At 45.6% G+C, this 23653-nt stretch overlaps 1 protein-coding gene across 1 annotated transcript in view; it reads left to right on the top strand.

The window, feature by feature from the left end:
• Window positions 1-23653, top strand: part of EFHD1 (EF-hand domain family member D1) — a 47751-nt gene that overhangs the window by 8372 nt on the left and 15726 nt on the right. Inside the window, exon 2 of the mRNA XM_032778800.2 lies at window positions 21594-21741. Coding sequence (XP_032634691.1) covers window positions 21594-21741 — 148 coding nt within the window. The remainder of the gene's footprint in view (window positions 1-21593; window positions 21742-23653) is intronic.

The raw sequence follows: 23653 nt of genomic DNA, 5'->3' as shown, positions 1-23653 counted from the left end.
AACAATCAGAATTCCCTGTGTGTTAAAATTAACTTACACAGATGATATTTATGTTGCCATCCAGTCAAAAGATTTGAGAACTGTGAGTGCATTTTAACTGGCATCCTGAGTGTACTTGAAGAATACTGTCACACGTTGTTCCTGACTGACAACCCAAGCAAGACATAAGTGTATACCTTCCACCTAAAACACAGACAGGCCAGGCAAAAAGTCCAGTCCCTGTGGGATGGTACAGTCCTTGAGTACTATGAACATCCAGTGTACTTTGGGGTTGCATTAGACCAAATGCTGACATTCAGAGAGCACATGAAGTTGAAAAAGAAAGTGAACTCTAGGAAACTGGTTCAACACAAACTGGGGAGCTGACCCCAAAACACTCAGAGCATCTAGTCTCATCCTGTGTTGTTCAACTGTAGAATACAGCATCTGACTCTGGTCATGCTCAAGTCATTCACACAGAATTGATACTGAACTTTTTTTATCAATACTGTAGGTTTGAAATGGACTCCCACACTGTCACCGTACTGCCTCGCAGCAGTTGCACCACTATTAGTGAGGTGGAATGTCTTTAGTAAAAAGGAGAGACAAAAACAGGTATATGATCCGAGAAACGCACTGCCTGGACACTTTCCACCACTCAAGAGGCTGAAGTCCAGAAAGAGCTTTGCCCCCTGAAAATCCCTTCCACAAAATACCACGATGGAAGGCTATAGAGTAACAAAACCTGGTTCTTTCAAAAACAACTCCCTCCAGGCACTGACCTTGAATGAAAGCACTGGTGAACTCTAAATTGGGGCAGGAGCTGGGCTGGTAAAGACTGATGATAATATGACTGAGTGGAAGCTGAGGAATGACCCCATAAGTGATTGTGTAGAGCCTAATCAAACACTTGGACACTGCCTGATACGGTGCCTTCTGTCAACATCCTGTTCTCCCAAGGAGCTAGTCAAAATAAGTGATGACACCAGATTGTGGCTGCAGTTTTGGAGCAATAAGCTATGATGATGGCTTGCTTACCAGACTGCTTATCAAAGCATGAAAGAGAGAATGAAATCCACTATAAAGGATCTGCATATTCTTCAAGTGCTCATTTTGGGTAGGCCTTCAACACAGGTTAAAGAGGTGGCACAGTTTGCCTCCATTTTCCTGGAGAAGGCTCATCTTTGGAAAATTTGGAAAGGTTGTTTCGAAGACCAATAAGACCAGCATTGGGGATGATGATGATCTAGACAATGAAACTGCCAGACAAGCTCTCAGGACTGAGCCTGGTCTGTACGACAAATGTATTGCTGGTATAGTTATATTGGCATAACCTCCTAGAAGGTAGATGGTGTTACTATGCCAACAGAAAAACTTCTTCTGCTGGCATACACCACATCTTCTCAAACTGCATTAGCTATAGCAACAGAAGCACTTAGGTCAGCATAGTTGTCTACACTGGGAGTTGTGCCAGTGCAGCTGTGTCAACTGTGGTGGGAGTTTTCCACACTCCTACCTGACATAGATATGCCAGCAAAATATTGTAGGGTAGACCTATCCTGATAATGTAAGGAGTGAGGTGCTGAATTGAGGCACCCTGCAATATGCTCCTACTCACCATAAGTGAAGGGTAGATCTTCATTATGAAAGTGAGATAGCACTGAAGGGAACTTCACATCTAGCCAATATGGTGAGTCAGTTTCATTTAGTTTGTTTGCTCTTGGGTGCCAGCTGAGAAAACTACTTGAGGCACCTCCAGGAACTAATGACAAACTGGATTAGTATTCCGCAAACCAGAGGAACTGGGAAGATGGCCAAAAAGCAACCCAACAGTATCATGAAGAGTGCTAGCAGCAGCAAGAGCCAAGTGAAGGAAGATTAGAATCTGAATTACAGACTTTAGGCATGTTGGAGTATGTGCAAACAGGAGTCTATCTTGTAAACTATTGCAAGTGCATGAATAAAAATGGGGCATGTAACTTCCAGGAGATTTGGCTAGACAGAAAATTTGGACAGATGGCCTCAGGGCAGTGACTGAAAGGACAGACTCTCAGAGGAGAGGGTATAATGGGTAGTGTTGAAGTGATAATTGGAGCCAAATTAGACCCCCAATACACAAGCAATACGCTTTGATTAAAATGGGAATTGTGTATTCAAGTACATAGTCTGGCACTTAGAGTTCTCACTAGTTGGTGAATAGTGCTGCACTTCTAAGGTGTCACTTAAAAGTAGCCAGTATCTTGGTATGTGAGTCTGTAAAAGAACTACTGATTGACGTTTTGGGCTAGTACTGTGTCAGGCTGCCTATTGACTGCTCTGATCATTCTGCTGCTGCTTGCTTCCTGCTGGTTGGTTTTGTTCTTCTCCCACAGAACTGTCCTTCTAAAGAGGCCTTCTGAAACAATTTCTCAGTCCACTCCCTTCCCCCTCCCCAAAATGTTCAGCATGATCATATGTGCATGCAAAGAGACAGGCCTGGGATTTTGGGAAGAATCTATAATATGAAAATCTAAGGCACCCCTTACTTTAGTTAAAAACAGGGCAACAGAGATGGCTCACTCAGTCTCCTGCTGCAAAAGTGAAGCATGACTTTATGTTGAGCTCCATGTATTGCCAAACACTTAGGCATTTCAGTGGACATTTCTCCAAATGAGCTCACAGATCTGGGATCCACTAGCTCTCAGCCATAGAATTTTGTGTGCATTCTGGTAAATTTTAACACTTGTAATGATATATTAGTCTTTATAATCTATGCAACATCTCCATGAAGTAGGCAGAGCAGTGGTACTGAAGGCAGAAACTATGTATTGGGGTGGTTGTTACTACTTCAAGCCAGGCGGTGTGGCAGAACCCCAGCACCCGTAAGTCCAGCACCTCTGAGGCAAAGTAAAGGAGGGAGAGGAACACAAGGGCTACGTGATTTGACTAAGGCATTTATGGACATGGATTAGAACTCCATTCCTGTGCTTAATTCACTATCTTGAGTTGTCTCTTGTGCTGTTGAGCTACCCTTCATAATGACAGGAGATCACAATAATTGCTCATCAGAGGAGTTTGCTTCAAGGCAGGCAGCCAGGAGAGAATCTGTGGTGGCCCTAGTACCAGCAGTAACACTCAGGCCTCGTCTACAGTACAGGCTTAGGTCGAACTTAGCCACATTAGTTCGATTTAAAAATGAATGCAACCAAACCCATTCTGTCGACCTAAAGGGCTCTTAAAATCGACTTCTGTACTCCTCCCCAACTAGAGGAATAGTGCTAAAATCAACTTTTCTGGGTTGAATTTGGGGTAGTGCGGATGCAAATAGACGGTATTGTACTCCGGGAGCTATCCCAGAGTGCTCCATTATGACCGCTCTGGACAGCACTTTGAACTCCGATGCACTAGCCAGGTACACAGGAAAAGCCCTGGGAACTTTTCAATTTCATTTCCTGTTTGGTCAGCATGGCGAACTCAGCAGGACAGGTGACCATGCAGTCCCCCCAGAATCATAGAGCATAGAATGTTTCTACGGTCCAGCCTATCATCTCCGTCCCTGAGGTTATTGCAGATTAGAAGGCAAAAAAACTGCACTCTCAGTGACATGTTTTCCGAGCTCATGCCGTCGTCCTGCACTGATAGGGCATAGCTTTAATGCATGGAGGCATTCAGTGGCAGAGGCCAGGAAGGAATTAAGTGAGCACGAAGAGCGGAGGCAGGATGCGATGCTGAGGCTAATGGGGGAGCAAACGGACATGATGAAGCGTCTGTTGGAGCTGTAGGAAAGCCAACAACAGCACAGACACCCACCACATCTACTGTATAACTGCCTACCCTCCTCTCTATGTTCCTAGCCTCCTCACCCAGATGCCAGGGGCGAGGGGAGGCTCTGGGCACCCAGCTGCTCCACTCCAGAGGATGGCCCAAGCAACAGAAGGCTGTCATTCAAACAGTTTGTTTTTTAGTGTGGCTACAATAAGCAGTGTGACCTTGTCCTTCCCTCCTCCCCCACCCCATCTGGGCTACCTTGTCCATTATCTCGTTTTTTTTTAATTAATAAAGAAAGAATGCATGGGTTCAAAACAATAGTTACTTTATTTCAAAGGGGGGGAGGGTGGTTGGCTTACAGGGAATTAAAATCAACAAAGGGGGCAGGTTTGCATCAAGGAGAAACCCGCACAACTGTCACACCGAAGCCTGGCCAGTCATGAAACTGGTTTTCAAAGCCTCTCTGATGTGCAGTGTGCCTTGCTGTGCTCTTCTGATTGCCCTGGTGTCTGCCTGCTCAAAATTCGATTCTAGGCGATTTGCCTCAACCTCCCACCCCTCCATAAATGTCTTCCCTCTTACTCACAGATATTATGGAGCACACAGCAAGAAGCAATAACAATGGGAATGTTGGTTGTGCTGAGGTCTGACCAACAGCGCCAGCGAGCTTTTAAATGTCCAAAGGCACATTCTACCACCGTTCCGCACTTGCTTAGCCTATAGATGTACTGCTCCTTACTACTGTCCAGGCTTCATGATCAGATCCCCTGGGCAGGGGAGCAGAGTTGCAGTGGATGAGGACTGTTAGCAGTCCTACTGCACAGTCTGTTGCCAGCAGCACTCAGGAGGACCAGAACAGATCCCCCGAGCTTATTGCTGGGGAGCAGAGTTGCAGCGGAAGCAATGGAGCCGTACACCATGCCGTGGAGGTTGCTAGGAGTCGGGCAGGGAAGACATTCCTAGAGTCCCTGACCAAACAACATCTCCGACAAGAACGGTTAGCAGTCCTACTGCACCGTCTGCTGCGAAGGCAAGGAGCTGCTGCTGTGTAGCAATGCCAGCTGCTGCAGATGCTTCTGTGTCAAATGCTTGGAGGTCCGGGTAGGGCAAGGTACCTCAGCCAACGCAAAAGAGCAAGAGCCCTGGAACTACTACATCTGTCAACCACAGAAGTACTATAGGGTGTTACAGCATCAAAGGACAGGAATATGATGCACCTAAAATCTAAAAAGGCCCGCACGTTTCCCAGAGTCACTATCTTTGATAACAGAATGTCAATGATTGCATTGGCTACTTGGATCACAGCAGCCCCCACAGTAGACTTGCCCACAACAGCAGCGGTAATGGTGAGCTGAGTGGGCTCCATGCTTGCCATGGTATGGTGTCTGCCTGGGTAACCCAGGAAAAAAGGTGTGAAACGATTGTCTGTCGTTGCTTTCACGGAGGGGGGGGCGACTGATGACCTATACCCAAAGCCACCCGCAACAATGTTTTTGCCCCATCAGGCATTGGGAGCTTAACCCAGAATTCCAGTGGGTGGTGGAGACTGTGGGAACTGGGATAGCCACCCACAGTGCACCACTCCCTAAGTCGATGCTAGCCATGGTAGTGAGGACACACTCCGCCGACTTACTGCGCTTAGTGTAGACATAATGCAGTTGACTGTGTAAAATCAATTTGTAAAAATCAACTTCTATAAAATCAACCTCATTTCATAGTGTAGACATACCCTCAGAATGGAATTACCTCACAACTCTGAATAGGTCTGCTCCTGCCAGATATCAAGGGGGATATGACTGCAAGTCAATGGGTCCTAAAGATTGACCTTGGGTGATATTCACATATGGGTGTATGAATGACCTACGATCTTTAGGAAAAGTCCTGGAGATGAGTTTTTGCACACTTGAGTGGCCTTCATAAGGGAAAGGGACAGAAGTCAATGAAAATGAAAACTGAAAATCTTCTTTAGGTTTAGGGCTTGTGTACATTTGGAAACTTAATGAAATAGCCAGTCCAGAGTAATTATTCCAGAATGGTTACTTTAGTATGACCTCCCACATGGACTCTTTCTCCAGAATGAGTGCCTTTTATCTGAGTTTTAGTTTAATCCACTTTCAAAATGAAAAACAGAAGCAAATGGGTGACTTTTCCCCCTGGTATAGGAACTAGGAAAGATGTCTTGGAGAAACTTCCATGTGGCCCTGTGCATTGGGAGTGCTGTGAGGTCCTGGAGCCATACCTGAGCACTGGTTAGCCTTTTGATAGGAAAGATCATCTCCCTCCACTTGCTTGTTATCAACTTGCAAAAGGTTTTATGGAATTCAGTCTCAGAAATGTTGTATCATCAGTACCCACTTTCCATTGCCAGGTGTGCAATTGGCAATCTTGCTTTCATGAGCCACATGGGGACTTGAAACGTATTTTTCCCAGTTTCCCTAGTACTTATTCTTGCAACTACAGCTGGTCTTCTGGTTCTCTTCTTGGCTACAAGATAGTCAATTGCTCTGTGGCTTCCCTTGGTTTTCAGATAAGCTTTGTATACTTTCACACACCATGTAAGGAAGTTTCTCTTACTGCTGTTCTAATCTGCCCTTGAAGAAAGAGGAAACGAAAAAGTAATACGGAGAGTTCCCCTTCCAAGATGAAGATTTAATCTAAATTTAAACTCCCATGGGCAACACTTAAAAACAACCAGTATAAACAGAAACCCTTTTTTACCAGAGTAGCTGTATTAGGCAAGGCCCATGGTGTCTGGGGTCCAGCAATATTAAGGACACAAGGGCCCAGCTCTACCAATGTTCAGGGCTGGATCTCTCTCAGAGTCCTGCCTGCTGCCCCGCGCATCCCTGCCCATGCTCTGCCTGCAGTCACTGCTCCTGCCCCACGCTGGGCAAGGGGCAACCCCATCCCCCACCCCTAGTGAGGCTACAGTGAGGGGCAGCAGCAGGGGAGGAGGTGCACATGTGATGGCAGGCCTCCCCTAGCACCCACCACAGGGGAGACGAGGGGGCTTCCTGGACCTGAGAGGGGCCCTAGGAGCACGTGCAGTGACAGTGGTGCAAGGGGAGTCTGCTGCCAGCAGGGAGAGGGGGCCTTTTCCCCAGAGCTCACTGCTCCCGGCACGCGGAGGGCTGTGAGTGGGGAGGTCATCTCTGGCCCCAGCTGTGGGTAGCATGCCTGCTCCCCAAATTCCTCATCCCTGGTTCTATCTCACCCCCCCCTTGCACCTCAACTCTCTGCCCCAGCCCTGAGCCTCCTCCTGCACCATGAACCCCTCATCCCTGGTCCCACCCTGCAGCCCACACCCCAAACCTGTCATTTTTACATTATTGTAAAAATATCTGTATCAACTTACAAGGCGGGGAGGGTGAGGACGGGACGTGGGCCACTTCTGGGCACCACTAAAAATTATACAAACCTGCTGTCCCTGCTATTAGGACTATTGGTGGAATTCATAAAAGTTGTCTCTGAATCACTGTGTTCACCATAGACTCCATCTTGTGCTCCTTCAGTTGAATTTTAGCCTGAATGAGGTGAGGAAGATAGGGCACAATATATCATGTCTGAAGGATGAGATTGGGCTGCTAGCCTTTGTGATACTAAACTTTAAACTTTCTCTTCCATTAACACATGAAGCCTCTAGGTTGTATAATACTACTAACATGCAACCCTGGAGACCTGACTTCTTTTAACTGTAATCAGAGGCATATCACAGGCAATGCAAGGATCTCCACGTGGCTGTTACCCAGGTGCTCCAGCCTGTTCAAGAGGGGGCAAGCCATGAGAGGGAAGTTCAGTCTCCAGGCCTATACAGTAAGCTTTATAAAGCACTAGCCAAGTACACAAGCAGACACTGTCTGTTCCAAAGAGCTTACAGTCCATGATTTAAAAAAACAAACTACTTAGGAAGTAGGAGACGATCAAGTGTGTACGACTTTTTTTCATGTACTTTTCAGGTCTGTAACTACAAAACTGAGCCCTGGTCTACACTACGAGCTTAGGTCAAATTTAATAGCGTTACATCAATTTAACCTTGCACCCATACACATGATGAAGCCATTTTTTCGGCTTAAAGGGCTCTTAAAATTGATTTCTGTACTTCTTCCCCCGACAAGGGGATTAGTGCTGAAATTGACCTTGCCAGGTTGAATTTGAGGTAGTGTGGTTGCAATTCCACGGTATTGGCCTCCGGGACCTATCCCAGAGAGCTCCATTGTGACCGCTCTGGACAGCTCTATCAACTCGGATGCACTGACCAGGTAGACAGGAAAAGGCCCGTGAACTTTTGAATCTTATTTCCTCTTTGGTCAGCGTGGCAATCTGCAGGTGAGTGCAGATCTCATCAGCAAAGGTAACCATGATGGAGTCCCAGAATCATAAAAGAGCTCCAGCATGGACCGAACGGAAGGTACAGAATCTGATTGCTGTATGAGGAGACGAATCTGTGCTATCAAAACTCCGTTCCAAAAGACAAAATGCCCAAACATTAGAAAAAATCTCCAAAAGCAAGAAGGACAGAGGCTATAACAGGGGCGTGCAGCAGTGCTGCATGAAGCCTACCAAAAAACCAGAGAGGCAAATGGCCACTCCGGGTCAGAGCCCCAGAGATGCCGCTTCTATGATGTGCTGCATGCCATTCTAGGAGGTGCAGCCACCACTACCCCAACCCTGTGATTTGACTCTGTCAGTGGAGTAGCACGGAACAGGGATGCGGGTTTTGGGGACGAGGAGGATAGCTAACAGCAAGCAAGTGGAGAAACCATTTTCCCCAATAGCCAGGAACTGTTTCTCACTCTGGACCTGGAGTCAATACCCCCCGAACCCACCCAAGGCTGCATCCCGGACCCGCCAGGCAGAGAAGGGACCTCTGGTGAGTGTAGCTTTGTAAATATTATACATGGTTTAAAAGCAATCGTGTTTAATTATTTATTTGCCCTGGCATTCACGGCAAGTACAGCTACTGGAAAAGTTTAACGTGTCTAGGGATGGAGTGGAAATCCTCCAGGGACATCTCCATAAAACTTTCCTGGATGTACTCCCAAAGCCTTTGCAACAATGACTTTATTCCCTCTGCAAGCGGTGATTGAAGGGGGGGAGGGGAGGGTGGCTAGCTTACAGGGAGGTAGAGTGAACCAAAGTAGGGGGGGTTCATCAAGGAGAAACAAACAGAACTTTCACACTGTAGCCTGGCCAGTCATGAAACTGGTTTTCAAAGCTTCTCTGATGTGCACTGCGCCCTCCTGTACTCTGCTAACCGCCCTGGCCTCTGGCTGCATGTAATCAGCGGCCAGGCGATTTGCCTCAACCTCCCACCCGGCCATAAACTTCTCACAGATATTATGGAGCACAGCAAGCAGTAATAACAATGGGAATACTGGTTTCACTGAGGTCTATCCGAGTCAGTAAACTGTGTCAGCGCGTTTTTAACTGTCCAAATGCACATTCTACCACCATTCTGCACTTGCTTAGCCTATAGTTGAACAGCTCCTGACTACTGTTCAGACTGCCTGTGTATGCTTTCATGAGCCATGGCATTAAGGGGTAGGCTGGGTCCCCAAGGATAACTGTAGGCATTTCACCATCCCCAACTGTTATTTTCTGGTCTGGGAAGAAAGTCCCTTGCTGCAGCTTTTGAAACAGACCAGAGTTCCTGAAGATGCAAGAGTCATGTACCTTTCCCAGCCATCCCACGTTGATGTTGGTGAAACATCCCTTGTGATCCACCAGTGCTTGCAGCACCATTGAAAAGTATCCCTTTCGGTTTATATACTTGCTGCCTTGGTGCTCCAGTGCCAAGATAGGGATATGGGTTCCATCTATCGCCCCACCACAGTTAGGGAATCCCATTGCAGCAAAGCCATCCACTATGCCCGGCACATTTTCCACAGTCACTACCCTTGATATCAGCAGCTCTTTGATTGAGTTGGCTACTTCAATCACAGCAGCCCCCACAGTAGATTTGCCCACTCCAAATTGATGCCCAACTGCCTGGTAGCTATCTGGCGTTGCAAGCTTCCACAGGGCTATTGCCACTTGCTTGTGAACTGTGAGGGCTGCTCTCATCTTGGTATTCTTGTGCTTCAGGGCAGGGGAAAGCAAGTCAAAGTTCCATGAAAGTGCCCTTACGCATGCGAAAGTTTTGCAGCCACTGGGAATCGTCCCAGACATGCAACACTATGCGGTCCCACCAGTCTGTGCTTGTTTCCCAGGCCCAGAATCAGCATTCCACAGCATGAACCTGCCCCATTAACACCATAATGTCCACATTGCTAGGGCCCGTACTTTGAGAGAAGACTGTCCATGTCCTCATCATTCTCGTCACCCCGCTGCCATCGCCTCCTCGCCTGATTTTGCTTTTGCAGGTTCTGGTTCTGCATATGCTACAGGATAACGTGTGTGTGGTGTTTACAGTGCTCATTATTGCTGTGGTGATATGAGCAGGCTCCATGCTTGCCGTGCTATGGAGTCTGCGCTGAAAAAAAGCACAAAACAATTGTCTTCTGTTGCTCTGACGGAGGGAGGGGTGACTGACGACATGGCTTACAGGGTTGGTTTACCGGGAATTAAAATCAACAAAGGGGGTGGGTTTGCATCAAGGAGAAACACACACAACTGTGATGCAGAATGGCCCCCTCAAGGATTGGGCTCAAAACCCTGGGTTTAGCAGGCCAATGCTCAAACCACTGAGCCATCCCTCCCCACACTATTCATGGAGGGAGGCAGGGGGAGCAAATGAATACAAAACAAATCTGGTCTCTTTCTTGTTTTGATCCTCTCCATCTCTCTTATACATCTTAGTTTGGCAGCAGATGGTGCAGTACGACTGCTAGCCATCGCTGTCTCCTTGCTGCTCCCCAGAAGACAGTGCAGTACGACTGCCGGCAGAACTGAATCTCCCAGAGACAAAACTTAAAAAGAGAATGATCCGGAGTCACTCCCATTTATGTCCAAGTGCCCCTGACAGACCTCACCAAGTTTGGCTAAAAGAGCACCTGGAATACGATGACGATGGCTACCAGTCATAATGCACCATCTGCTGCCAAAAGGCAATGAGCTGCTGTTGTGTAGCACTGCAGTACCACGTCTGCCAACACCCAGGAGACATACGGTGATGATGAGCTGAGCAGGCTCCATGCTTGCCACGATATGGCGTCTGCACGGGTAACCCAGGAAAAAAAGCTCGAAATAATTGTCTGCCGTTGCTTTCACAGAGGGAAGGAGGGAGGCCTGACGACATGTATCCAGAGCCACCTGTGACAACGTCTTTGCCCCATCAGGCATTGGGAGCTCAACCCAGAATTCCAATTGGCAGCGGAGACTGTGGGAACTGTGGGATAGCTACCCACAGTGCAACGCTCCGGAAGTCGATGCTAGCCTCAGTACCGTCGACGCACTCCGCCGAGTTAATGGTCTTACGTGGGGACACACAATCGACTGTATAAAATCGACTTCTATAAATTTGACCTAATTTCATAGTGTAGACATACCCTGAATTCCTTTGCCGCACAGGGTGGCAATAAATAGAAGTAATCTTCATTGATGTGATCATGTCTGTTAAGAGCAGGATTGGGAACCACTTACAATAGATACTGGCAGTGAGCGAAAGTTGTAATGAGCGAGATGTAATGGGTTTCATAATCCATTACAGATACCCTGAGCTGTGTAATCCCTCCCCTTCCTGAAACTCTACACGGAGTTATATACAGTGGCTAAAGTAGATTGAAAAAAGAGGAGGTGCTTTGCCTCTTCTGCTAAAAAACTGCATTCCCTTACCTAGATGTTCCCACGAAATATGGGTTCCCAAACCATGGCCCATATGCTACCAGTGACCTGTGGATAGCTGGCTGGTCACATGTTGCTGGGCTGCCTCCTTGCTTTGAACTTCTAAAGTACATAAAAGGAAGCTCTTTAGCTTTCAAGTATTTGTGTTACAGTAGGTACTATAGGTTTTAACCAAGATCATGACCCCCATTGTGCTGGGTCCTTTATCAGGCATGTTGTGAAGTCTGTCCTTGCCATGAAAAATGTAAAGGCCAAATAGTAAAGATGAAAGGAAGACTCAGAGGTCACATGACTTACCTAAGGTCACACCACAGGTTAGAGGCATAGCTGGGAATGGAACCCAGGTTTCCTGCATCCCACTCAGTGCCCTGTCCAGTGGGCCACTGATGTCCCTGCCTTGTCTGTTTTGGGGTAATAGCCATCATTTGCAATCTGTCAACTATCTGTGTAGCTGTACAGTAGTTGATGCCTAAGTGTGGACAGGAGTAAGACAGGCTCAACTGGTGCGAACTTTGGCTTGCTCTTGTGTATGTTTAGGGTCAGCCCTAGTGCCACTGATTGCTGAGTGTAGACAAGACCTATGTATCCTGCATAAGCAACTGCTGTAGTCACAACAGGAATGTTTGATTATATGGATTGGCTGCCCACCCACTCCCATTACTAATTTATAAATGGCAAGGGAGCTGGTCTTCAGGAGACTCTCAAAGATGCAAATGGGAATTGGGCACCAAACTGCCCTTTACGATGTGATTCACTCTGTGGAAAATCTGAGTATCTTGATCTCCTAGAGATGAGGGAGGGCAGCCCATACAACTGAACCATTTTAAAGTCAATGTTGTTCACGTTTTAACTGCCCTGCCATCCACATGAACTGGAGAATCCAAGACAGGGATAATGAACAGCTGTAACTCTCTGACAACCTGAAATGTAAATGGGTACTTCCTATGTCAGGATAAGCAAAGGAACAGTGTTAAAAAAAGTTTAAACTTGGAGAGCTGAAATATAGGCTGTTTAAAACAGAGTCCATTAAATAGAGATTCGGTGTAGTGTGAAATGTAGAATTTGTATTTGAATACTACTCTGTTAAACTTAGGTGGAAAATATTTCATGTATCATGAAGACAGTCCCAGCTGAATGTTAATTTCTCTTTGCCAAAACCGTAGTAGAAGTTAGGCTGCATGGTCTCTCTTCTCAAATGTGACCTGCAAAGTGGGGAAAATGGGTTTGCTTTTTTGCTATATAAAGAAGGCCAGGAGGTTCTCCCCTGCTTTTATTTTAATGCTAATTTAGGAACATGGGACTGACAGATTAGACCTATAGTCTATCTAGTCCATAATGAGTCATGGTAAGGGCACCTGCAGTATTGACATAATAGTGTTTGCTCTAGTTATCATTTCCCCAGATTTTAGTTGTAGCAAACACTATTAATGTCAACAATGAGTACCTTAATTCTGGGACTTCCTAACTTCTTAATGCTTCACTCTGCAACTTTATTTGTGTAGAATTCACCCATGACTGTGGCTTCTGTTGCTGCCTCTGGCAGGTGAAACTGTTTAAACAAATGTAGTTAAAAGCAGATTCTCCTAAACTTCAAGGCCCTGCTCCTATGACTTGAGTACCGTATGGCTAAGTGCAGGTTCACTGAGGGACAGACAGGAGCCCTGAGTTAAACCCAGGTGGTGGAAGACCCTGGAGGTGAAGGGAAGAGGATGTATACCAGTGATACTGAAACCTCAGTGGTTCAGGAGCCAAATTAGCGAGCAACATTACCCAAAAGAGCCACTGTAGTGTGACTTCATGGTTCTATTTACTATTGTACTGTGTATTCATATTTAAACAGTATGATGGGGTAAATATTTAGTTTATATAATTCTCACAGCAAAATGACTGCCCAAGTATTATTTTATCAACGACAACTGGTTAATTATGTAGTAAAAGCATCCTGATTGGCTGCTAATTAAATTAGTGTTTTAATATCATGGGCTGCAAAGAGCCACAGGAGGCACATTAAAGAGCCACTTGCGGATCAAGAGCCTCGGTCTGAGTATCACTGGTGTACACTGACCTGAACTTAGGTGCAAAATGATTCTGGTTTTGGGGGGGCTCTAGTCTAGAGAGAACTGTCTTTAATGCTTGCCCAGTTGTGACTCGGTTTTGTTCAGACTCTCATGTCCCTTGGGAGGAAACTCACAGTTGCAAGTTATATAATAACAAACACCCATTCCCTTCCCTTTCCCTCTAGGGTATCAATGCTTGAATTTTTTCCCACTATAATTTCCTGTTGCTAAGGGTGACAGTGGTGGGAACCCTGTGTCATCCAAAATTGTTCATAGCCGTTTTAGCAGTGGGAGCTACAGGGCTTGTTTACTGTAAACTTACCCCTTACCAACCAGTGCTAGTGTAGACAAGGCCTCTGGTGACTACAAAAACTATTGTATGCTCCCCTGGCAGAGGGACCAGGAAGTCTGCAGCTCAGACTAATTATAATCTGTAACCTAATTAGCTTTTTATTTTAACAGTATGAGAATACTATTTTAACCATTATAATCGATTCCTCCTGGATTCTTACAACCTCTCTGGAGAGTCTAAGCCTTACAGCTCACCTTGGCACAATCTTCTAGCCTGGGCAAATGGCAACCCAGCGCTACAGCATAGAGACATGAATCTGAGAACTGAACTTCATCCTCTGTTATCCATGCCATGTCTCCATCAGGGAAATTTGGGGGAGAATGCCCATTGTTTCATCTTAACCCTAGTAGAAGCGGAAAATGTCACTATGGCTCCAGCATTCTTACCACATTGCAATTAAACCAGCTCCTGGAGTGCTAAACTGATAAGGATTTAGTTTTAAACTCTTTTTGCGTGTTGTAAATAGAAACACTCAGCCCTGCAGTGGCAATTACCTCATGGCTCTGTAGCATATCTCTTGCCCTCCCAATACTAAATAAGAAACTTCCTCAGTGTAGGAGATTTCTTTCATCTCGTCTCACCCCTCAACTCTTACTCCTTCCTCCTTTACTTCCCTTTGCCACCATCAAATTGCCCACATGGGAGTAGCACTTATTCCCTGCTAATCTGTTGTTCTTTCTGATAGGCCTCTACTTTGACTCTACTGGTTGCTTTTCTGAACTACAGTCTCCCTGCTGGGACTAGCAGAGGAAGTGGCAAGAGTAATGTAGCCATACAGGTGCATCTACAATGGGAAAAATCAGATACATAACTTGTCATTGCTCCTGCCCCACAGCTTATCTACAGTATGGAACTCCAGCACTGCTGCCGTTGTCACAAAAGTCCCATGTCTGTAACAGTCAGCACATGGGCTTGTGGAAATGCATGAGTGTCAAGTACACCAGTGGGATGGCACTTGCTCTGAGCAAGGCTATCTATTGTGCATTCCACTGCTGTGAGTCTGTTCTGGTACAGTACAAATGCAGACTATGCAGGATTTGCTTATCAGCTGCCTGCGGGTCTGAGTGCTCCCAGTGGGACTGGCAAGATTAACAAATGGCTCAACCTATAATGAAAAATACAACTCTGTATACAAGTGAGTTCTGAAATTGTACCTCCATGGCACCACTCCTCCTCTAAAAATACCTGGGTGTCTGGGCACTGCCTCATCACTATCTCCCACAAACACGAGCTCTGAAAGAACAGGCACTCTAGCTGATATAGCTTCTTCTATCCCCCACATATGCCCAAGTAAATACACTTGCCTCTAAGGTACTCCAGGACCCACTTGTTCTCCTGCACCTCCACTTTGCTGCTCCTCAATATGGCACTCAATTGACTAGCTTCCTCCAATGCTCCGTAGATGGGAGATGGCTGCTCCACCACTCAATTTTTAGTAAAATTGGTATGAGAGTTTTAGGGATCTGGAAGGAGCTTAGATGAAGTCCCTATAAGGGAGATTCCACAAGGGCCGGTGGCATACAAAATGGTGCTGCAGCAGGGCCAAGGAGCATGCAGGGCTCTAACTATCAGTTTCAAAAGGCTGATTTCATCAGGCTGAATAGAGATGCATCTGTGGCTGCATGGGTTGTATTTCCTGTTAACACTTTGAGTACTTGTGGCTACAAGGCTAGTTGCAGCACCAGAGGCCTCAGTGGAACACAAGGATGCATGCATCTCTGTTGAATCATACAAACGTCTCTCTCTTAAATAGCATGGCCATGTGGCTCTGAAGTACTGGAGTAACCTTACCAAGATTATATTATTATATCTTAAGCCTGTTTAGGTGGGTGGTATGTTTGTAGTCCGGGATTCACAGGATGTAATTTTCATTCTGCAGGATGTGTAACGAGTTTTCAAATTTGGAAGAACAAGTCCTCTTCCCTACCCCGACTCCTCATCCATCTGGGGAAGGGGTCTCTCCAGCTATCAAATCCGCCGTACAGTTCATAACCATTCCTGTGTTTCAGAGCTGGCTCTCAGAGGGCTCTGTAAGCAAGAATGCTTTCTGATATTGTATTCCTGAGCTGTTCTTATCCCCTGCCTCACTCTTAGTGAAATGAGAGCAGAGTGGTTACAGAAAATCCAGAGGTTAAACTGTTTTAGAAAGCCCTGCTTTGAAGGCTGGACCTGGCTCTGCAAACTGAACACCTATTGTGCTACTGGTACAATGTCACTTCGCCATCTCAGCCCACTACCGACAAGACCTAATTTCTCACAATCACAGCTTTGTGTTGCCTGTTTTCTGGAAAGACGGAGCCATGAAGCTGTGCCTGATGGTTCCAGGACCCAAGTTAACCCCTTCAGGGCCAGCCCTTCTACTGTAAGGCTGGCTTAGCATGCTGAGGGGTCAAATGAGTGCTGTCATATGAAGAGGCAGCAGTTATAGCTGGCAAACTAACCTCCTGATATCAATAAGAAGCCAAAATCTAAATTTTTGGTAGTGGGATGTCTAATTTTTAGACTAAAATGATGCTGAAGTGAGCATACAATACAAGATGTATAGTACATCTGTTTCTTTTGTAGCTATATAACCTACATTTTAAGGAGTTGTGTGAACGATAATCAGGGATGCCAATGCTGCCTTACTTTATTCCCTATCGCCACAGGTGCACTCATCAAACTGAGAAATGCCTTCCAGCTAAGGATAAAGACCCCAATCTGGAAATATATGTTTCATTCAGCAGCAAAGATTACTGAGTGTGACATGTCGACTCCCTGTTGTAGTGATATTTACAGACCTGGCAGGAAGAACACTGTAGAGTCTTGCATGTTGTCTAAAGCAGATGAACTTGCTAATGATAAATGAGTTGTCTGAAGAGTGAGATCATCCCATGCCTTTTAGGGAATCTGCGCACAGTCCATCACTTTCATGAGGAGTGGAGGAACTCTAGGCATGTGTCCTCCTTCTGCTTCAGCTTTGAATTAACGGACACCTCTTTAAAAGGTGATGTGTCCTATGTCAGGAATCCAGATGGGAAATATTCATTCCAGTCCTATTTCTAGTCAGTGTTCTGAAATACATGTCATGGAGACAGCGCTGGATGCTTTGGTCAGGGCTTGAAAAACATACCATGCTTTTTTCTAGCCACAGAGAAATACCAGACCCCTTGCCACTTAATGCTCCTCCTCTCCTTGCGCTTAAAAAGAATAACCATTGGATACTATATTTTGTTACCATATCAATCAAGTTGCTGTGCCACTTTTTAAAATACAACTTAATACTAAGGCAGGTAATACACTAGAAAATATTTATTTAGTTAAATTAGTAAACTTTCTGTCCCCACTCCATTTTTTCTGCAATGAACCATACTGTAGCTTTTTTCTTAAGTTGTCATGTCTGTTTACTCTCCCTCTTTCTCCTTCCCCCCATTCCCCATATCAATTTCCCTATTTTTCTTCTGTTTCTGCCCCCTTTCCCAAAAAGCTCTGTATACCTCTGTGGATTCATGTACTTTTTTTTTTTTCCTCATAAGATCTGGACAGGAAATGGGGGTGAGGGGGGAGCTTGAGGAAGGTTCTGCTGTGAAGCAAACATGAGAGGGATTCAGGGATCATACACTTTTCTTTATTCCAATCAATTCCTTCTTCAGCATTGGAAGAAAGTGACACTTTCTGTTTGGTCATTGTCACATGACAACCCCCATACTTCCCCATCAGCATTTTCCTTCATGCCTCCTTCCTTCAACCAACAAAGCCCCAGTGCATCCACTCACCACCAATCATATGCCCCCATCCATGCACCCGCTACCATGCAGGTGGAAACTTTATCATGTGTATAATAGCCAGGAAACTATGCATAAAACTTTCAAAAGTGACTTAGGCTCCTAAGTAACTAGGTGCTTCTGGAAATTTTACCCTAAATCTACTGGCCATAGACCAATCTAAAAGCTTTTTTTGGTGGAAGGGGCACTAGCCAAGAGTGATGGTCAAGCAAGAAGCCAAGCCAACTTTCTTCCTCCTCCTCCTCCCCCTTTCAAGCTGCTGGAAAAGGGGTGGGCGCCAGGGATTCCTTTTAGGGTGTCATCCCTGGATCCACAATGGGAAAAGGAGGAAAGCTCCACAGCAGCCCCTGGCACTTAGTGTTCTGACAAACTTTGAAGCCATCCCAACTATTGGAGAAGCAGCATTCTCCATTTTCCCCTGTGTGTATTCATTCTTGTAGGTGGGAGGACAGTACTGATTGTACCCCCACCTCACTCTGCTCACTCCATGCAACAGCTAAGAGACCAGCAGCTTTATTCATGCTCATTTCTAATGCAGCTTCTTTTCTAATTGTGTAAGTTTCTTAATTGGACTGAGCTGCTTCTAAGGGAACTGTGATTATGTTACTCTTAAAGTCTGGGAAGGCTATTTTTTTGTTTTAATGTAACTCATGGTGAGTGAAACATGAAGGATGGGAAGATTTGACTTGCTCTGACCAAAGAGGAAAGCTTAAAAGCTGTCACTGGGACTTTTTCTGAAGCCATCAAAAGTATTGAACAAACTTAAGAATTCTGAAGTGTTTGAAGAGAGTGAAACTGAGAGGGGGAAGAGTATAGGGTAAAAGAAAAAAATGGGATGTACAGTAGTGTTGCTTGCCCTCAGTCAGACTTCTCCCTCTGCCCCCCTTCCTTCCACTTGGGAAACTAACCTAGCTCCTGCCATTCTGCTGTGGTTTCTTATCTAAGTTACACACTGAATCCCTGTTCAGAGTGATGCTGTGGTCTTGTCAGCCAGCCAGTCCTGCAACTGGCAGAGATCCTTTCCTTATTCATTCAGCATTAGAGCTCCTTTCTTTGCTTTCTCAGCTCCAATTCACTCATCACCCCTTTTGCCTTAATTACAATGCACTTTCTTCTCCCTTCCCTCTCTCCTGGAGTAAATGTGGTTCTCTAGGTATACGGAAGAAGACCAGTGGGGAATCTGTGTGATCCTAAGTCACTTAAGTTATCAAAAGTCTTATGTTCATCTATTAACACTTTAAATCCATTGACTTCTACCACTGAAGACTCACTGCTGTTCCCCTCTAAAGGAAGAGTAAAAGCCCTATGAGCGCATGCCTGAAGCCCACAGCAAAGCACAAAAAGGCACTACTGTAAAAGACTTGGCGTAGCACATACTGCCAGAAAATCAATTTTTTTTTTTAATTTAAAGCTCAGACCAGCATAGTATGTCCACGTAATGTCTTAGATTTCATCTTGCTGCTTCCTTCTGAACTGGGATATCTGCTGACTTAGGATTAACAGCAGTTTTGCTGATGTGAAATTTAACAGTGAAGGGCTCTCTTCTGTTTCAGAATCTAGGAAGTAACAGTTTAGCCTACAGCAGTCTGTGTCTGCACCAAGAGCTGCTTGTCTTCAGTTTATTGCTCACAGCTGCTACCTTCAATCTGTTTATGACGGACCTTTGAAAGTCAATAGATTGCTCCATACTACTTGCCTTTAACTTGCCAGATACCCTGCAGCAGACTCCCATTTCTGGATCCCTGTGCATTCCTAAAGTGATCCTTTATTCTGCATAAGGAGCAGAATCTCACCTCTCTCCTCACCCTAAAATTTCCTACTGGCCCCCCATTAGTGAGTGTCACAGTTACTGTGCTGTAGACATGCAGACTCACCCCTGCTGTGCCTCCTGCTGGTCTGTTCTGGTAGTACCCCAACAATCTGGGTCTCCCTTCCCTGGGGAACCCCCAACCCACTATCCCCACCTCCTCTCAGTATAAGGCTACTGCCAGTCAGCATCTAGCCCCAGGCCTGGGGCAGACTGCAATATCAGCCTACTCATCACTGGCAAGGAGGGTTTGGACCTGGTGCCTTGGCCTACCCCTGGGCTGCCCTCTGCAACCTCCAGTACCTTTTAGCCCAATACTAGGCTGCAGCCTGGGGCTTTCCAGGCTGGAGCTCCTCAGCCTGTCCTAAGCCCTGCTCCACTCAGGTTCTCTGTCTCTAGCTCCCTGCAGCCAGGCCCGTTCTCCTTCTACAGGCAGAGGGAGACTGTTTGGGCTTCTGGCTCCTAGCCTCTTATAGGGGCCAGCTGGGCCTGATTGGGGCATAGCTACAGCTGAGCCTACTTTCCCCAATCAGCCCAGGCTTCTTCCCCCAGCCACAGCCCTCTCCTGGGCTGTTTCTAGCCCTTCAGGGCAGGAGCAGGGGACCACTCTGCTACATGGGCTATTTGCTCCTCCCCTCCCTCCTGGTCTCTTTGCGGTATACCTCTTCTCGGATCAAGGGGCCCTAACCAGCTCCTTTCTAGAGGAAGAATCCTGTGATTCTTCAACTCTTGGACCAAGCCTTGAGTTGTACTCTCTCAGTGCTAACCATGATTACCTCAGTAGGCCTGACTTTTTTTCTTCAATACCTGCAGTTCTGTTCACTCCAGGATCAGTGGTTAAGAGAATGACCAAAGTATGTAATTTGAACAAAACTGTTTCAGAGAAAAGATCTTATAAAAAAATAAACAGAGTGTACACACGTCTACCTTACCAGGTGCCTCCCCATCTCCCACAACCATCAGGCTTCTGGTAGGTTTAAGCTTCCTATGGACTCCCAAAACTGTTAGGGTCTGGGTGACCAGTCTCTTCCCTTCATTGACAAAACAGTTCTCTCTTTTCTCCAGCACCAGAGTGTCACTTTAAATCTTGTCCTGTCCACTTCCGAACTGTTTATAGCCCTTTGATCTGTTAGTTCCCAGTGCTGGCAAAACAGCTGTATAACTTCTAGTTGGAGTCTGAAAGTAGGCCACTGTGCTGTAATTGCCCCCCCCAAGTATTTGAGCGGTTGCGTAGCTATGGCTCTCCTCTTGTTTCCCTGATGGTCTTCCCAATAGTCACCTAGTAAGCTGGCTCAGTACATTCATACAGAAAAGTCTTAACTCTTACTATACGGTAACTTTTATTGACCAGGTCACACACAGTATTCATAAAATTTATTACAGAATCAGTGTTCTTAAATGATATAGCATCTCTGTCTGTTACAGGGAGCCCTTCAAATGGTAAAATAGCTGTGCCAGAGTGTTTTGGCTTCCTGTTGGTTGAGTGACAGTCCTGGGTTTTTTTAAATTCTAAAGTAGTGTGAAAGACCTTTGCTGGAATAGACACTTCTAGGCGTGGCTCTCTGGTACGTGCCTGGCATACAGTATTGACTTGAGTCCTCTCGTACACTTGTACATGGTGTAGAGCATTGAGTTGTAAGAATGCATGGATTGATACACATCTTGCAAGCATGGTGAAGTGTTTATTTACATTACCAATGGGCAAGGGCCTAAAGTCTGGTGGTGGTGGTGTGGGTTCCTCCCTCCTCCTCTTCATATTTCTGGCACAGTTGCTCCAAAGTCACTTCTGCATTTTTCCTTACAGACTAATCTGCTTTTATCCTAGGAAGCTAATTTCAAAGGCTCATGTGACTTCCCCAAACTTAGCAGATTTCAACAGCTGGTTTGGTCACCATATCCCTGAGTGTGTGTGTGTGTGTGTGTGTGTGTGTGTTCTGTTTTCACACTTCATTTTCTGGAGGAATGTGCCAAGAACACGTTGCCTAGAGTGTCAGTAACTAGACTGTCGCTTACCTATGTTGTGAAACTAAGCTTTGAAAATTCCCTGTGTTGTCAGTGTAGCAGGGGGTGTGACAAATGCTGACCTTTACCCTCTATCCCCTCAGGTATGACTCTGGAAAGGATGGGTATATAGACCTAATGGAGCTGAAACTGATGATGGAGAAGCTGGGAGCTCCTCAGACCCATCTGGGCCTGAAAAACATGATCAAGGAAGTTGATGAGGATTTTGATGGCAAGCTCAGCTTCCGTGAGGTAAGGATCAGCAAAGAAGTATCTAATGTGGGGCTGCATAGCCAGGCAATAGCAATCTGGAACACTACCGGTGCATCCTTTCTCTGAATTGAGCTGTGCTATATCTTCCTTCCTCCTTCTAACCTGGACAAGATTTCTTCTAAGCCTGAGATAGCGCAATAGGCTATGTGGTAGTGGAAGGGCAATCAGCAGAGGAGAGAAGTAGGCAGGCTCTGTTGCATGAAGCATGGTGTAACTGAATAACAAAATGCAACTCATTATTCATGGGGAATTCTGTGCCAAAAAATTAATTCTGTGCACAATATTTTAAAATTCTGCATATTTTATTTGTTAAAATAACCCAATATAATCATGCCAGTTTCAATTATTTTGGTAATTTATTTTTCAATATTTGTCAACGAGTATGTCTGCAAGCTTGTTGATCTCTATTCCAAACCCTGTGTCTAATGCAGTTTAATACACTTATCACAGCTCTGAGCTGGATGGGAACAGTTTTTACTTTTGACTGAGGATAACTGAAGCCTAATGATTTAGCAATTAAATAATTAGTGTTGACTTGAGCAACAGTGTCATCCAATATACTTATAGCTGTCCTTTTTTTAGGATGCCTTTGCAGGTGTTGATCAGTTGCAGGGAGTTCTCTTGTTTCTGGGAGCTTTCTTCTGCCCTTTCTGCCCCTAAAAGGGATCATGCTTATCCTCCTGCTCAAGCAGGCAGAGCAGGGCTCCATAACTTATCAAAGGGGATTTCTGTTGTCTCCACAACCAAGACTCTGAACCCTCAACTGTTTGGACCTGTAACTTTCAATTCAAAAGTGCCAGGGAATTCTAGCAGCTGCTGTGCAAGAGGGTGTGAACAAAGGGTAGGCAGCAGCTGGACACTAGCAGATGCAGTATGCTAGGTAGGAAGAGGCATGAGTAGACTAGGACAGCAGCAACTGAGTGCAGACAGCTGCTTGCTAGGCTGGCAAAGGATATGAACAAAGATGAGTGAAGATGAGGAAAGCAGCAGCTGTTAAAGTCACATTGTAGTGCCTCAATGCTAGCACATCTGAGCTACTGGTTTTGAAAAGTCAGCTTACTCAGCAACTCTAAACATCAGTCTCTGTATTCAGGTGGGTGTGTTTGCCACCACATCCATTGTGAAAAATTTAATTGCTGATAGTTTACATTGTAAACTAGTTGGTCACTAGTTCATGTGAAACATCAATCCCTCCGTGGCAATGGCTGAGATGTAGAGCAGCCTGGTGACGTCTCTGTTGGTGCATGGTCAGAAAAGGCTGAGTGTGTTGTGAAACTACAGGAAAATCTAATGTGGTAGAAGCAGGGAATCAATTTGTTTTTAAGATCTTGTTTTTTTTTAAATGCAGAAAAATGTAAATACTGCCTGCCTACTTTTCTGTTTGGCTTATAGCACATGCCTATTGGACCATATATGCACACACTATTTTCTGTGATGCACGAGTGTTCCTACCATCATCTGGCGGAACAGACTTACTCAGAATGAGGGTAACCACAGTGTCTTCACTCACTATGTCAGTTTCACTAGATGAAATCCCAGCATAAGTGGGAAATGCTGGCTTAATCTCAGCTATGTAAACAGTCCTCTCTCTTAAGTACTCCTCTGTCTATCTGGCATAGGAGGTCAGGCTTTCTGGAAGCCCCTCACCTAAACACATCCCACTGCATGCTACTTTCTCACCAGCATCCACTTGTGCGCAATGAAAAGTGGTTTGTTGGAACTGTGATCATGTCTTGGAACAATGCACTTGGCAAGTGTGCTGCCAGCTGACCCAAAGCAGGTGGCTGGACGCTTGTGAGCAGGAGGGTGTACCAGCTACAGCGTAACTTTTTAAGAACACAGTGATGTCAGAACAAGGATACAAACATGTTAGAGAGCAGGGTATTACTGG

This window comes from Chelonoidis abingdonii, chromosome 8 (genome assembly GCF_003597395.2).
Source record: "Chelonoidis abingdonii isolate Lonesome George chromosome 8, CheloAbing_2.0, whole genome shotgun sequence".
Lineage (NCBI taxonomy): Eukaryota > Metazoa > Chordata > Testudines > Testudinidae > Chelonoidis > Chelonoidis abingdonii.
Note: the sequence above shows the minus strand (reverse complement) of the source record. Positions and strands in the feature narration are given on the sequence as shown.